This window comes from Hyaena hyaena, unplaced genomic scaffold, assembly GCF_003009895.1.
Source record: "Hyaena hyaena isolate Hyena2069 unplaced genomic scaffold, ASM300989v1 scaffold_27, whole genome shotgun sequence".
NCBI lineage: Eukaryota > Metazoa > Chordata > Mammalia > Carnivora > Hyaenidae > Hyaena > Hyaena hyaena.
In genome coordinates, this window is record NW_024080659.1 from 1793156 (window position 1) to 1806644 (window position 13489).

At 55.9% G+C, this 13489-nt stretch overlaps 2 protein-coding genes across 2 annotated transcripts in view; one reads left to right on the top strand and one right to left on the bottom strand.

Moving 5' to 3' along the window:
* Window positions 1-5478, bottom strand: part of FAM83G (family with sequence similarity 83 member G) — a 28059-nt gene extending 22581 nt beyond the window's left edge. Inside the window, exons 1-2 of the mRNA XM_039227362.1 lie at window positions 5417-5478; window positions 4302-4964 (exon numbers count right to left, since the gene is read on the bottom strand). Coding sequence (XP_039083293.1) covers window positions 4302-4823 — 522 coding nt within the window. The 5' untranslated portion in view covers window positions 4824-4964; window positions 5417-5478. The remainder of the gene's footprint in view (window positions 1-4301; window positions 4965-5416) is intronic.
* Window positions 1-13489, top strand: part of SLC5A10 (solute carrier family 5 member 10) — a 53347-nt gene that overhangs the window by 31492 nt on the left and 8366 nt on the right.

Below are 13489 nucleotides of genomic sequence, written 5' to 3' on the forward strand. Positions count from 1 at the left end.
CCCCTCCCCGCTGGGGAGAGCACAGCGTTTGGGAGCCTGCTGGGGACAAGGAGCCTCGTGAAAGTGCTTTTACTGTCCTGAGTCAAGCTGGGGGCCAGCAGTAAGGCGCCAATGCTCCCACTGGAGGCAGGGCTCGGAGGCGTCAGCCATGATGCTGCTTCTCCCAGGAAAAGAGGCTCAGAGCCCACAGACCTGGATGCCGGGCCCAGCTCCTCCCCTGTTAGCTCTGTGAGCGAGACATCTGCCCTCTCTGAGCGCCCCCAAGCCTCAGTTTCCTCATCTGCACTAAGGAGACACCACCTACTTTATGGAGTTGCCGAGAGGATTACAATGGGGGTAAAATAAAGTGCCCGCTCAGCACCTGGCATGTAGCTGGCGTTTAACAAACGCCTCATTAAGCTGCTTTTATTCTCCCGGAGCCAAGCCGTGAGCCAAGACTTCTCGTGTGAAGGCAGGGGGCTGACAGAGAAGATGTGGGGTTAATCAGGCATCGGGAAACCTGGTCTCCTCCTGCTAGGCAAGAAACTTACTTCTCTGGGTCTGCATTCCCGAGCCCTGGGCTGGCAGGCACGAGAAGTGGGTTCTGGTCCCTCCTTCGAAACTCATTCTCTCTCGCACTCCATCAGTATTCTCACCCGCCCATGATTCACCCCTGCCCCCGGAACCTTCCCCAGGCTGTCTGGGGTTGGTGAAGGCATCCCGCCGGGGGCCTGCTGGGGGCCCTGGCCCCATGTCGTGGAGGGGGGCACTCCCTCCTGAGCCCCCTCCCGGACCCAGCCCAGCCTCACCCCTCTCGCTGAGGCTGCAACAGAGAGAGGCTGGGGCTCATCCCTCCTGGGCCTGATTCTACAGGCCCGGCCTCTGGTATGCAGCTGGAACCCCAAAGCAGGTTTTTCCCCAGGGAAATCACTGGTCCCTGAGGACCTGCGGGGGGGGGGGGGTGAACGGCAGGCAGATGGCCTTCCATCTCGGAGACTTGGAGCCCACTGGGGCTAGAAGATGGCTCAGAGCACAGGCTGCCTGCTAGGGCCACGCAGCCCGCAGGGTGATACCCAGGACCCTCCCGTCTCTTGTCCCAGAGAAGACCAGAATCGCAGGATAAAAGGGTGTCAGAGACAATATTCAGTGCTACCCATTTTGTAGATGAAATGACTGAGGCCCGTCCAGGGTCACACAGCGGTGGAGGCAGAGCAAGGACCTAAACCCAGCACTCTTGGGCTCCTGGTACTAGATCCGGTCTAGTCTTTAGGGAAAGAGGGGAGGTCAGAATCACAGCCGCTCCCTGGCGGCCAAGCTGGGGCGGGTTGAGCATGTGCTGTGTCACTTCCCTGCCCCAGGGTCTGCCTGCCTTGAGGAGGTGGCGGGCCGGGCCGCCCTGAGTCAGCACCAGCCGCCCCAGCCCCGGTGCCCCAGCGAGGGGGTTGGGGGAGGCGGGGGTCAGTGTCTGGCCGGCAGCTGGACAGCAGGCTCAGGCCCGGGGAGGGGGAGTGTTCTCCCTGCATTGCTGCTGGGGGGCGGCGAGGGGAGGATGCGGGGGCATGGAGAGAGAGGTGATTCATGGGGACAGATAAGGCAGGGAGCGCTCCCCGTGGCGGCGGGCGGGCCAGGCAAAGCACCTCGTCAGCATCCGTCAGCATCTGTCAGCGCCACAGCCCAGCGCCAGAGCCTGGGAAGCAGCCGGAGCAGGGCGGATGGGAGGGCCCCTCCCTGCCCTGCCTGTCGCCGTGTTCTGTCGAGGCCAGGGGCAGGGGACCCGTCCTAGAGTCTGAGGACAACACAGGCCTGGTCCCCACCCCTCCACCCGAGAACTAGCTAGGTGACGCTGGCAGGGACTAACCAGTCAGGCCTCAGTGTCTACATCTGAAAAATGGGCAGATAACACTACCTGAAATTATAAAGCGCCTCGCACTCAGAAAACAGTGGCTGCTATTACCACCCGCCCAGCAGGACAGAAAGCAGGGGCGCGGCTCACCATGGTGCGGTGCGGTGTGAACAAATCCCCGTCCTCCGTGCCTCAGTGCTCTTATCTGACAGAGGAGCCTCTACTGCCTCAGACCCTCCTCCTGGGTCTGTGAGTGTGGGGACAGTCTCAGCAAGGGGTCCCCATTCTGAGAGGCATCAGGGGGCAATGCCAGCCAATCAGAGGGCCGCACCAGCTGCAGTACCACACAGGCCAGGGTTCAAACCTGAGATGGATGTCCCCAAGGCCACATCGTCTAAGCGATGCAAGAGCCTGGTGGGGCCTTTGTGGAGAGCAAACGTTACAGGGGGCCCATGGGACTTTGTGGGGTGCCTGGGACTTAGCCCCGGACATAGATGTGGGAAGCATGTGCTGGTGCCCAGCCTGACCCCGATCACCGGGCCAGGCCATCAGTCCTTCTGTCTGGGGTAGATTAGACTCGCCGGCGGTTCCCATGCCAAGGCGAGATCTGGTGTCCGCCTCCTTCCTACTCCTGGTGGGGAGGAGAGGAGCAGAGGGTCAAGCCCCACCCAGGGCCTCCGTTCTCCCATTTTTTTTTTAAATGTTTTATTAATTTCTAGGAGAGAGAGAGAGAGACAGCGTGAGCAGGGGAGGGTCACAGAGAGAGGGAGTCACAGACTGAAACAGGCTCCAGGCTCTGAGCTGGCAGTCAGCACAGAGCCCGACGCGGGGCTCGAACCCACGAACTGCGAGATCATGACCTAAGCGAAAGTCGGACGCTTAACCGACTAAGCCACCCAGGTGCCCCCGTTCTCCCATTTTTAAAAAAGGGGTCATGGGATCCCAACAGGCCCTCCCAGGACACCAGGCTGCAGGCCCTCAGGTCAGGCACTCGCCTATCCCATGGCAGGTGCGGGGGAGCCATTCAGCCCAAGAATGATGAAGGCCCCTTGCCCCTCCCCCTTGCCCTCCCCTTCCTGCATCTCCTCCTCACCCCCGTCACCTGATTCCATCTCTACGACCCGCCGAAGACACAGCTTTGGTCCGAACCACCTCCACTGGACGCACCAGAAACCCGATGCCCCAAAGCTGCCTGGGACCAGGCGGAGAGCCAGGCTCCGACACACAGGCTATCTGACTCTGCCAGCCCCCTCCGGGGACAGGGACCCCCCCCCCTTCTAGAAACCTAAGCCGTGGCCACCTTGTCAGCTCCTGACCCACTTCTGGTTTCCCTGCCCAAGGGCTCCCCCAGGCCCTGTCCACTAGGACGGTCCCCGAAGCCAGCGTTCTGGGCTTGTGCGATCTGCTGCCCCGCTCTGGGCCTGGGGAAGGGTTTAGACTCTTCTAGAAAGCCCCCCGCGGCTCCAGCGGAACAGACACTGCTCATCACTCACTGCTCTCTACTGAGCCCAGACCTGGCTTCAGACCCTTTCTCAACACCGCTCGCCAGGCAGCCTTCACCAAGCACGACAGGATGTGCTTGAAACCACGAATTCCTCTCAGCAAGAAGGCGCACCTGTTCCTCCGCCTGACCCCCCAGGGGTGAGCACCCCTTCCCAGCATGTGTGTCAGTGCGTCAGCTGAGAATGACTACCCACGCCAGGGACACAGCACGGCCCGGCAGGGGTCGAGAGCAGGCAGTGCCTGAGGTGTCCCTCCCCAGGCGGACAAGCCTCAGCTGAATTCACTCCGCTTCCACCCAGGGCCCACCCCCGTCCCCCTCCGTCCCAGCCTGGGAAGGTTCTGCCATCGCAGAGCTCACACAGGCTCAGAGAGGGTGAGGAGTCACTCTCAGTCACCCAGCCGAGCCAGGAAAAAGGCACCTTTGAACTTGGACCTCCAGGCCAGCCTCAGATAGACTCGGGCTACTTTTTAGTGTCCACTCCTGCCTTCTCCACCACTCCGGACTCTCTCCACTACCCAGGAAAAGCCACGCCAGAGGGTTCACGGCGTGTGCGAGGGCTTCCTGCTTCTCAGGTGTGAATCAGAGCCGCCCTGAGGGACAGTGAGTGAGAGAGAAACCCCGAGACTGCTCTCCGCCCCACCCCATCACAGCACTTTCCGCTGGGGACCGTGCTTGCGGCGTCTGCGGAGATCAGAGCCCTCCCCCCAACAATGCACAAAGGCCTTTGAGATGGGGTGACCCACCATCACCCGGCAGAGAACCTGGGTACCGCAAGCCTGTGCAAGAAACCGAGGAACCCCATGAGGGCCGGGGAGGACGCAGCCGGGAGGAAGCAAAGAGGACCAGGAGGGACAGTGTGGCGGTCTCTGTACCGGTGCCGGGCGCGGGCACTGACGCGGCAGCGATGCCGGCGGCCCCACCAGGCCCACTGGGCCAGCTTCCCATCCGGGGACTGCCCCCCAGCGGCGGCCTCACCTTCTGGGCCTGGCTGATCATCTTGCGCACCACCTCTTTGATGTGGGCCTGCCCGTCGATGGGGGGCTGCATGTAGACGCTGGCCCGGGTCACACCGCGGTAGGCAATGGTGTCCGGCCAGCCCAGGTCCAGCTGCGGGATGGATCGGTCCGACTTCTGGGGCCAGTACTCTAGAGAGGGCAGCGGCTCCGCCTCGGTGGGGGTCCCACCGGCCCTGCTGGCCTCCTCGCTGTCACCGACCCCGTTGTCCTGGGGCGCCCGGGGCCACTCGGTACCCCTCGGGTCCTCCGAGCCCGGGTCGTACACCTCGATGGTCTCCAGGATGCGCTTGAGCTCCAGCTCGGAGAGGAAGTCGCGGATGTTCTCCCGCTTCAGCACCTCGTAGAAGGCCTCCCGCCCCTGGGCCACCAGGGCCTCCAGGGCCAGCCGCTGCTCCTCGCTGTAGAAGAACTCGGGCTTGGACTCGCTGGAGCGCCAGTTGACGTGGTTGTCGTCCAGACACTGCACCTGAGAGAAGGCCATGGTGCCAGCGCCCCGACGCTTCTGCTGGGTGGGCGGGCGACACAGCGCTCGGCGAGGTCGGGATCCTACTTCCCGCGCGACTCCGGCCCGGCGCACTCCTGGGGCTTCACCGGCGTCTCGGCAACTCTGCCCATCGGGAGCCTGCGAGGGAGCCCAAGACAACGCAGAGGTCAGGTCAAAGTGCAGGCGGGGACTGGGGAGGGGCGACGGGCGACAGGGCGGGGGTGGGGCGGCAGTGGGAGAGACGGCGGGGCGGGACCCACGCCGGGGCGCGGTGTGCCGCTACCAGCAGGGGCCGGGGGAGCCACATCCCGGAGGAATTCTGGAGCTGCCCAAAGTCCTGGGCAACTTCTGGGAGGAACTGGAGCCAGCAGGGAACTTCCCAGAAGTTTCCAAGAGTGGGAGGCAGGAGACGACTCGGACGGCCTCTGGCCCAGCTCAGCGGCATTCCGACGGCTTCCGGGAAGGGAGCGGGGTCTTAAAACCTCCCGGCGCCACGACCGTCAACCCAAGAGGCCTGCCCGGAGGAGGCTCGGGGAAGCCCGGCTGGCAGACGCTTGGGGGCCCCGGACCCGGGGCTGGAACTCGCTTACCGGACGGGCGCGGGGCAGAGCCGGCTAGGAGAGCTGTGCGGGCGGAGCAGAGCGCACAGGCGGCAGCCGGCTGGTGACTAATGCCGCCCCTCCCACCCCGCCACCGCCTCCACCTGCGGTCACGTGCCCCCTGGGGGCGGGGCCGGAAGCTGATTCACCCCCCCCAACCCCCGAGGGACATTGACTTCGGGTGGCTGTGCCCCCCGTTTCCTGCGCTGCGTCCGGCACCCGGTGGCAGAATTCTGGAAAGCTCAGGATCCAAAGTCCAAGAGCTCTTGGAACTTTGCTGCCCAGAGAGGGACAGTGTTCTTACTGAGAACACACAGCAAATCAGCAGCCTTTGCCCCCCTCCTACCCCCTGCTCCCGGGGTGGGAGGACCTGTTCGTAACTTTGGTCCAGTCTTACCGTTGCCCAGTTTCCCAGGTGGGACGGGAAGTCCGTGCAGATACCCAGCTGTCCAGTTGTGGAAGTAGAGTTAGGGTACTGGGCTGGGAGCCCCTAGTGGAGGGATAGGGCATCGTCTGACCCAAACTCAGGAAGGAGCCTTTACATACAGAGCCGGGTGTGGACAGAGCAGAAAGATGAACAGTTCTTAGACCCTGAGCTCTGCTCCCTGCCGGGAGGGGTACCCACCCAGCACTGGTTCTGCATGATGAGCAGCGCCCCCTGGACCCTGGCGTGGGGAGGGCCAGAGAGGGCTGCTGGTGGACTGGAGTCAGGCCCGACCATCCGCCCTGTGCCCCGGGGGGACCAAATCCAAAACCTGACTGCAAGGGCAGGGACCACAGAGCCCACTAAACCTGACCCAGTGAACAGCCCCCACCCCACTGTGTGCCACAGCTAGTTGGCCAGGCACCTGGCCTGGCCCTTCCTTCCTTCCCCCGCCACTTGCCCTGGATCTGGACAGGGCTGTGGCATACTTGGGTTGGGATGGGAGCCCTGAGGACACTGGTCTGTGTTGCTCAGGGCTGGCTGGTGGCATCTCTAGGCTTCCCCGGTTCCAGAACCCCCCACCATCTATCCACCTGGGTCTGCTGCCCTGAGCGGTGTCTGCCCTCTCCAGGCCCGGCACCCCTATGGTCCCCATCGCTGACCCCTCAACCCCAAGTCCTATACTCCCTGCCATGAACCCCGCACCCCAGCCACAGGGCTTCACACTGTGGATGGCCCCAGAAGCCAGGCCCCTGCCTCTCCCTGAGCACAGCCCCACAGGTGCCCCCAGCCTCCCCCCCCAGGCACGCACACATGCACACCCACGGAAGGACCCTACCCGGCTCAGCCAGAAGGGAGAGGCAGCCAGTGAGCAAGCACGGCCTTGGGAGTCCTGAAGCCAGATTTATATCACGGCCACTGAGGGCCCAGATCAATGGTCTCTCTGGGCATCAGCCCCTCTTTGTGGTCTTACGAGTCTACAGAGGCCTTGGGGCTCGTGAAGGGGATCCCAGCTCTCAGGGCTGAAAGGCACGTAGCCCTCCAAGCTCTACAGTTACCTGTCCATAGTTACAGAGGCACGAGTTGTTAAAACAAAAACTAAACAAACAAGCAAACAAAACACCAACAGAGAGGTTGCACCCATCCTTCACCCAGTTTCTGCCAGGGGTATCATCTTGTAGAACCATCGTACAAGGATACTGTAGCCAGAAAACTGACATTGGTGCATTCCAGAACTTGTTCAGATTTCACCAGTTTACATGTGTTCATTTGTGTGTGTGTGCGTGTGTGTGTGCGTGCGCGAGCATGGGTGCGCGCGCAACCTTACCACCTGCGTAGATTGGGGTGGCCACCACCGCAGTCGACATGCAGAACTCTTCTGTCTCCAAGACCTCCCTCTTACCAGCCGTACCCACATCTCCATCCCCAACCCCCGTCAACCACTCATCTGTTCTCCAGCTCTACAAGTTTGTTATTTCAAAAATCTTACACAAATGAAAAATACAGTATTTAACCTCTAGGGATTAGCTTTTTCTTCCACCTGGCATAATTCTCTGGCAAATCATCCAGATCATCGTGTATATCGGTAGCTTGTTCATTTCTGTGGCTGACAAGTATCCCATGACCTGGATGGGCCAGAGCTTGCTCAACCATTTCTCCTGTGGAAGGACACTGGGTTGTTTCCAGTTTGGGGCTATTATGAATAAAGCTGCTATCAACATTCATATACATATTATACATATTCATTTGTGTAAATACCGTATTATGTATATTTTGCCACCAACATCTGCGTGATCTGATTTATCCACATCTTTGAGAGCATTTTATGTTGTCACAATTTTTTTACCTTTGCCATTCTAATAGGTGTGTAATAATCTCTTATTATGGTGTTATATTGCGTTTTCCTAATGACTACTGATATCCAACATATTTTCCTATGCTTATGTGCCACACTATACGTCCTCTTCCGTGACATTCTGTTCATGTGTTTTGCCCATTTCCTAAGTGGATTGTTTGGTGTTTACTTTTGACTTTTGAGAGCTTTTTATATATCCTAAATACAAGGTCTTTGTCAGGTATATAGTCTACATATATTTTCTACTGGTCTGTAACTTTTTCTTATTTATATATATATATATATATAACTATATATATATGTGTGACATATATACGTATATCATGTCTTTATCCATTCCTCTGTTGATGGACCCTTTAGGTTGTTTCCATGTCTTGGCTATTGTGACTATGCTTCAATGAACATGGAGTGCAGATATCTCTTCAAGGTAGTGACTTCATTTCCTTAACACATATGCCCAGGGCACCTGGGTGGCTCAGTCAGTTAAGCATCTGACTCTTGATTTAGGCTCAGGTCCTGCTCTCACGGTTTGTGAGATCAAGTCCCAAGTCAGTGGAGCCTGCTTGGGGTTCCCTCTCCCTCACTCTCTGCCCCTCCCCCCACTCGCTTGCGCTCCTGTGGGTGCTCTCTCTTTCTCAAAAAAAAAAAAAAGATACATACTAGATGTAACATTGTTGGATCTTATGGTAGTTCTATTTTTATTTTTTTGAAGATTTTATTTTTCAGTAATCTCTACACCAAATATGGAGCTCAAACTCACAATGCAGAGACCGAGTCCCCTACTCTGCAGACTGAGCTAGCAAGACACCTTTCTATTCTTAATTCTTTGAGAACCCTCCATACTGTTTTCCATAGTTGCTGCACTGACTTATGCTCCTATCAGCAGTGCGCACGCGCACACACACACACACGGTTCCCTTTTCTCTCCATCTTTGCCAACACGTTATCTCTTGTCTTTTTTATGATTGCCATTCTAACAGGTGTGAGGTGATATTTCATTGTGGTTTTGATTTGTATGTCCCCGATGACTCGTGATGTTGACCATTTTTTTCAGGTACCCATTGACCATTTGTATGGCTCCTTTGGAAAAATGTCTATTCAGATCTTCCGCCCGTTTTATATTTTAAAAAAAATTTTTTCAAAAATTATTTCCCCATTTATCCATTTTTGACAGAGACAGAGCATGAGCATGAGCAGGGGAGGGTCAGAACCTGAAGCAGGCTTCAGGCTCTGAGCTGTCAGCACAGAGCACGACACGGGGCTCAAACCCACAAACCGCGAGATCATGACCTGGGCGAGAGTTGGACACTTAACCAACTGAGGCACCCTGCCCGGTTTTCAATTGGATTGTGTTGTTACTGTTGTTTTTTGTTTTGTTGGCTCTTGAGTTCTTTAAATATTTTATTAACCCCTTATTAGATATATGGTTTGCAAATATTTCATAGGTTGCCTTTTCATTTTGTTGATGGTTTCCTTTGCTGTGCAGAGGCTTTTAAATTTGATAGTGTCCCATTTGGGGGTTTTGTTTTGTCTTTTTGAAGACCTTTGCTTTTGGTGTCAAATTTTTTAAAAATCATTGTCAAGATCAATGTCAAGGAACGTATTCCCCCCCCCATGTTTTATTCTAGGAATTTTACATTCAAATCCTTAATCTATTTTGAGTTGGTTTTGTGTATGTTATGAGATAGTAGTCCAGCTTCATTCACGTGCATGTAGCTGTCCTGTTTTCCCAATACTATTTATTGAAGAGACTATCCTTTCCCCGTTGTATATTCTTGGCTCCTTTGTCATAAGTTAATTGAATATATAGATATGTGTGTGTATACGTATATATATATGTGTGTGTGTGTGTATATATATATATATATATATATATATATATAAACTCTATTGTGTTCTATTGATCTATGTGTTTGTTTTTGTGCCGATACTGTACTGTGTTGATTATTATAGCTTTGTAATATAATTTGAAAACAGAAAGTGTGATGTCTCCACTTTTCTTTCTTAAGATTACTTTGGCCGTTTGAGGCCTTCTTCTGTGGCTCTATATGAATTTTTATATGAAATTTTAGGATTCTTTTTTCTATTTATGTGAAAAATGCTATTGGAATTTTGATAGGGACTATATTGAATCTGCAGATGGCTTTTGGTGGTACGAGCATTTTAACAACATGAATTCTACCAATCCATGAACATGGTATATCTCTCTATTTGCATCATCTTCAATTTCTTTCATCTGTGTCCTATAATTTTCATCGTACAAGTCTTTTACCTCCTTGGTTAAGTTTATTCCTAGGTATTTTATTATTTTTGATGCCATCATAAATGGGATTGATGCCATCATAAATTACTCTTATGGTTCATTGCTAGTGTATAGAAACATGACTGATCTTCATATATTGGCTGCATATCTTGCAAATTTACTTACATGCTCTGTAGCTTTTCTTTTTATCCTTTTCACAGGTGTCTTACACAGAACTTTTAATTGTGATGAGGTCGACTTTATCTATTTTTTCTTTTATGGATCTTGCTTTTGATGTCAAGTCTAAGAACTCTTTGCCTAGCCATAGGTCCTGAAGACTTTCTCCTATTCCTCCCCCAAAAAAAGTGTGATAGTTTTTACATCTTACTTTTAAATCTGTGATCTATTTTGAATTAATTTTTGTATCAGGTGTGACATTTAGGTTGAGGTTGAATTTTGGCCTCTGGATGTCCCCCCAAAAGACTTTACAGTAAGTAAGAGTAAGAAACAGCCTCAGAGACCTTAAATAATCACCCAGGACCACAGAATAGGGCGCTGGGATAGCTGGACTTAAACACAGGTCTGTATGCTTTTCTCCTACTCCTTAGTGCAATATTCACATCTGGACAGTGTCTCAGGGATGGGCCAGGTCTGGATACGGGGTGGAAAGCACCTTGATTAGCCCTGAGGGTGTTGTGTCCAGTGGCCTCCTTGAGAAGAGTCATTCAGTCCATCAACAAACAATGGCAGAGGCTGTCACAGGTCGCAGAATTATTGGTGCCATGAGGATATTGCCCAAAGCCTGCAGACATCCACAAGTTGAGAGTATGAATTCATGTGAATTCCCTGAGTTTATGAAGGAGGGAAGGGTATTCTAGAGAGAGGGAACAGAAAACACAGAAGTCCAGAGGTGTGGCTGAAAGTGGCTAGGTGGGTAGTGGGCCACAAAGGGCACAATCACAGGCTTCTGATCCCTCCTGCAGGGGATGGAGAACCACGGAAGCATATGAGCAGGGAGGGTCATGGGCAGGCTGGTGGTTTTAGAAGTTCCCTCTGCTGCTTGCAGGGAGCGTGGGTTCGAGGGGACAAGACAGTACAGTAAGGAGGTGGTGGAAGTTCACCTGGGCATCAAGCCCAGTGGCTGGAGGTGGCATTGGTCACAGGGAGGGAGAACGTGGGGGGGGACCAGGAGGGGCCAACTCCCAGGCATCTGGTGGGGGCCCTGGCTGGTGGAGGTGCCGATACAAACGTAGAGCCCGGTTAGGGAGCCCCCAGGCCCACAGGAGCTGGTTCTCTGGCAAACTCAGAAGCCCCCTGCTCAGTCCCCTGGCTCTTGCTGTCCTGAGGCTCCTCACTCCTGACTGTGGCATATTCAGGGGACTTTAAGTGACACACCTCTGCGACTGTCACAAAGGAGAGGTTGTTCTTGCTGTTCAGCACAAACTCCAGCAAGCGAGCCAGTGGTGCCCAGAGGCGGAATGGGCTGAATAAACTCGGCCAGAATCTCCTGACTCGGGCTTTCTGAGCCATTATGTGGCTGGGACTCTCCCAGGAGGGCTGGGTCCTCGGCCAGCCAGTCCGGGCCCAGGACCTGTCAGGAGGGGCACGTCGCCTGCACCCTATCTGCTGGACCCTGGTGCTCCCTGATGTCCTGCCGCGGGGCCCCGGGCTTTGTCCTGGGTCTCACCGTGTGCCCCAGGCAAGTCATGCCCTTTCTGGCCCTCTCATCTGGGCCAGAAGGTGGGAGAATAAGGCAGCTGGATCAAACAGTGCCCGACCTTCCTCATGGCTCTTTCTGGCATCCGTTCTCTGACTCCTCCTCTCCTCCTGGGCCTTTCCTCCTTGCTCCCAACCATTCACTTGGTTACTCATTCATTCATTCACAGATGTTCACAGGACCTCTCCTCTGGGCCGAGCCCCGAACTGGCTGATAGCTAGGACTGGGAGATGATTCAGACCCCGTGTCTGCACCTGGGGAGCTCCCAGTCTGATGGGGGAGGTAAAATAGACAAACAGTTGTGATTCAATCCTTGGCCTCCGGAGCCTTTGAGAGGAAGCTGCTTTGCCCTGGTTCTGGAAGGAGGTATGGGGGGGTCAGAGGAAGCCTCAGAGGACCAGCCCTTTGCAATGGGCCCTGGAGTGGGAGGTAAATGAGGGTAAGACGGAGCCCAGGAAGGAGGAGACCCGTCTGCAGAGGCACGGCGGTGGCGAGGTGCTGGGCGTGTACGAGAAAATGCAAGCAGGTCAGGGTGGCTGAGGCGTGCGTGTTGGATGGGAGGACCCGGGACCAGCCGTCAGGGACCTTAAATGCTGTGGAAAGGATTTTCTTCCAGGAAGCCATGGACTCCAGGGGTGTGGGGGGAGGGGGCTCCTGAGCAAAGCTGTAATTGTGCAAGGATGGGGAGGAAGGCGGGGAGGCAGTGGGGAGCTGGTGCCCAGGTTGGATGAGAGGAGGTAGAGCAGAGCAGGAAGCCAAGTGAGGCAGGCAGGGCTGTGGGAGGAGACGCCGGTGGGGCTGGGGGGCCGGAGTGGGGGGGGGGGAGGACAGTGAGCTATTACCGGCCAGGGAGGGGGAAGGGGACAAGTCTGATTGGACCACTGAGCGTTAGGTGCCAGGGGCTGACAGGCAGCAGGCGTCCTGGTCACCTGGAGCCAGAGACCAGGCTGCCAGGTCACTGGGGGTGGGGTGACGCTGCTCCAGCCCCGCTGGCCCAAGGAAGGGGATCTGAGATCCCGCCTACCATGGCTTCGGCATCTATAGAGGAACTTTTCAGAAGGGGCATTGGAGGCGACAGTACTTAACTCAGAAGTGCCTGGTCTGCACAGGAAGCAGAGCATCACAAGAATTCCGATGCCTGCCGACACATCGAAATCTAGGCCCCCAAAGTGCTCGCCACCCCCCCCCCCCGCCGGGAGAGCAGCTCTCATTCCTGTCCCCTTGGAGCTCTGTTTCTGAGCTACCCCCACAATCGCCGTCTTCTTGTTTACTCTGCTCTCCGCAGCCCCTGCTGAAAATCCCAAGGGACAGGGGCCGCGAGGTGTTTAGAGAATGCTTCCCGGGAGGGGCCCAGGAACGTGGGGTTGGCCGCCGTCACCCACCCCGTGCTGGGTGGGGAGCCCCGACTGCTGGGGGCAGCAGAGGAGCGGGTCCCCCGGGAGCCGGGCACGTGGTTCTCACCTCCAAATGGGGTCCTGGCGAGGCGGCTTGCTGAGGAGACACTCCTTAGTCCTGCGTTCACTCAACAAAGGAGCAGTGTGCCTGCTCTGGCCCTGGGGAGGCGGCCTCGCTGACACCAAGCCCCCTCCTCACCGGCTCGCCGGCCCTTGGGAAGAACAAGAAACAAACAAGCAGCCGCCATGGTCAGGGGTACAGAGATGAGGGAAGTCTTCCCTCCGGGGAAGGCCTGGCAGAGGGGCTGGTGGGGAGGCCTCAGATGGCAGGGAGTCCCCTGTGGCTGGAGCCAGGTGCAAAGGGGACAAGTCCGAGGAGCCCGGAAGAGCCGGTGTCACCACGATTGAAGGGGTCTTGTGGATACCTGACCC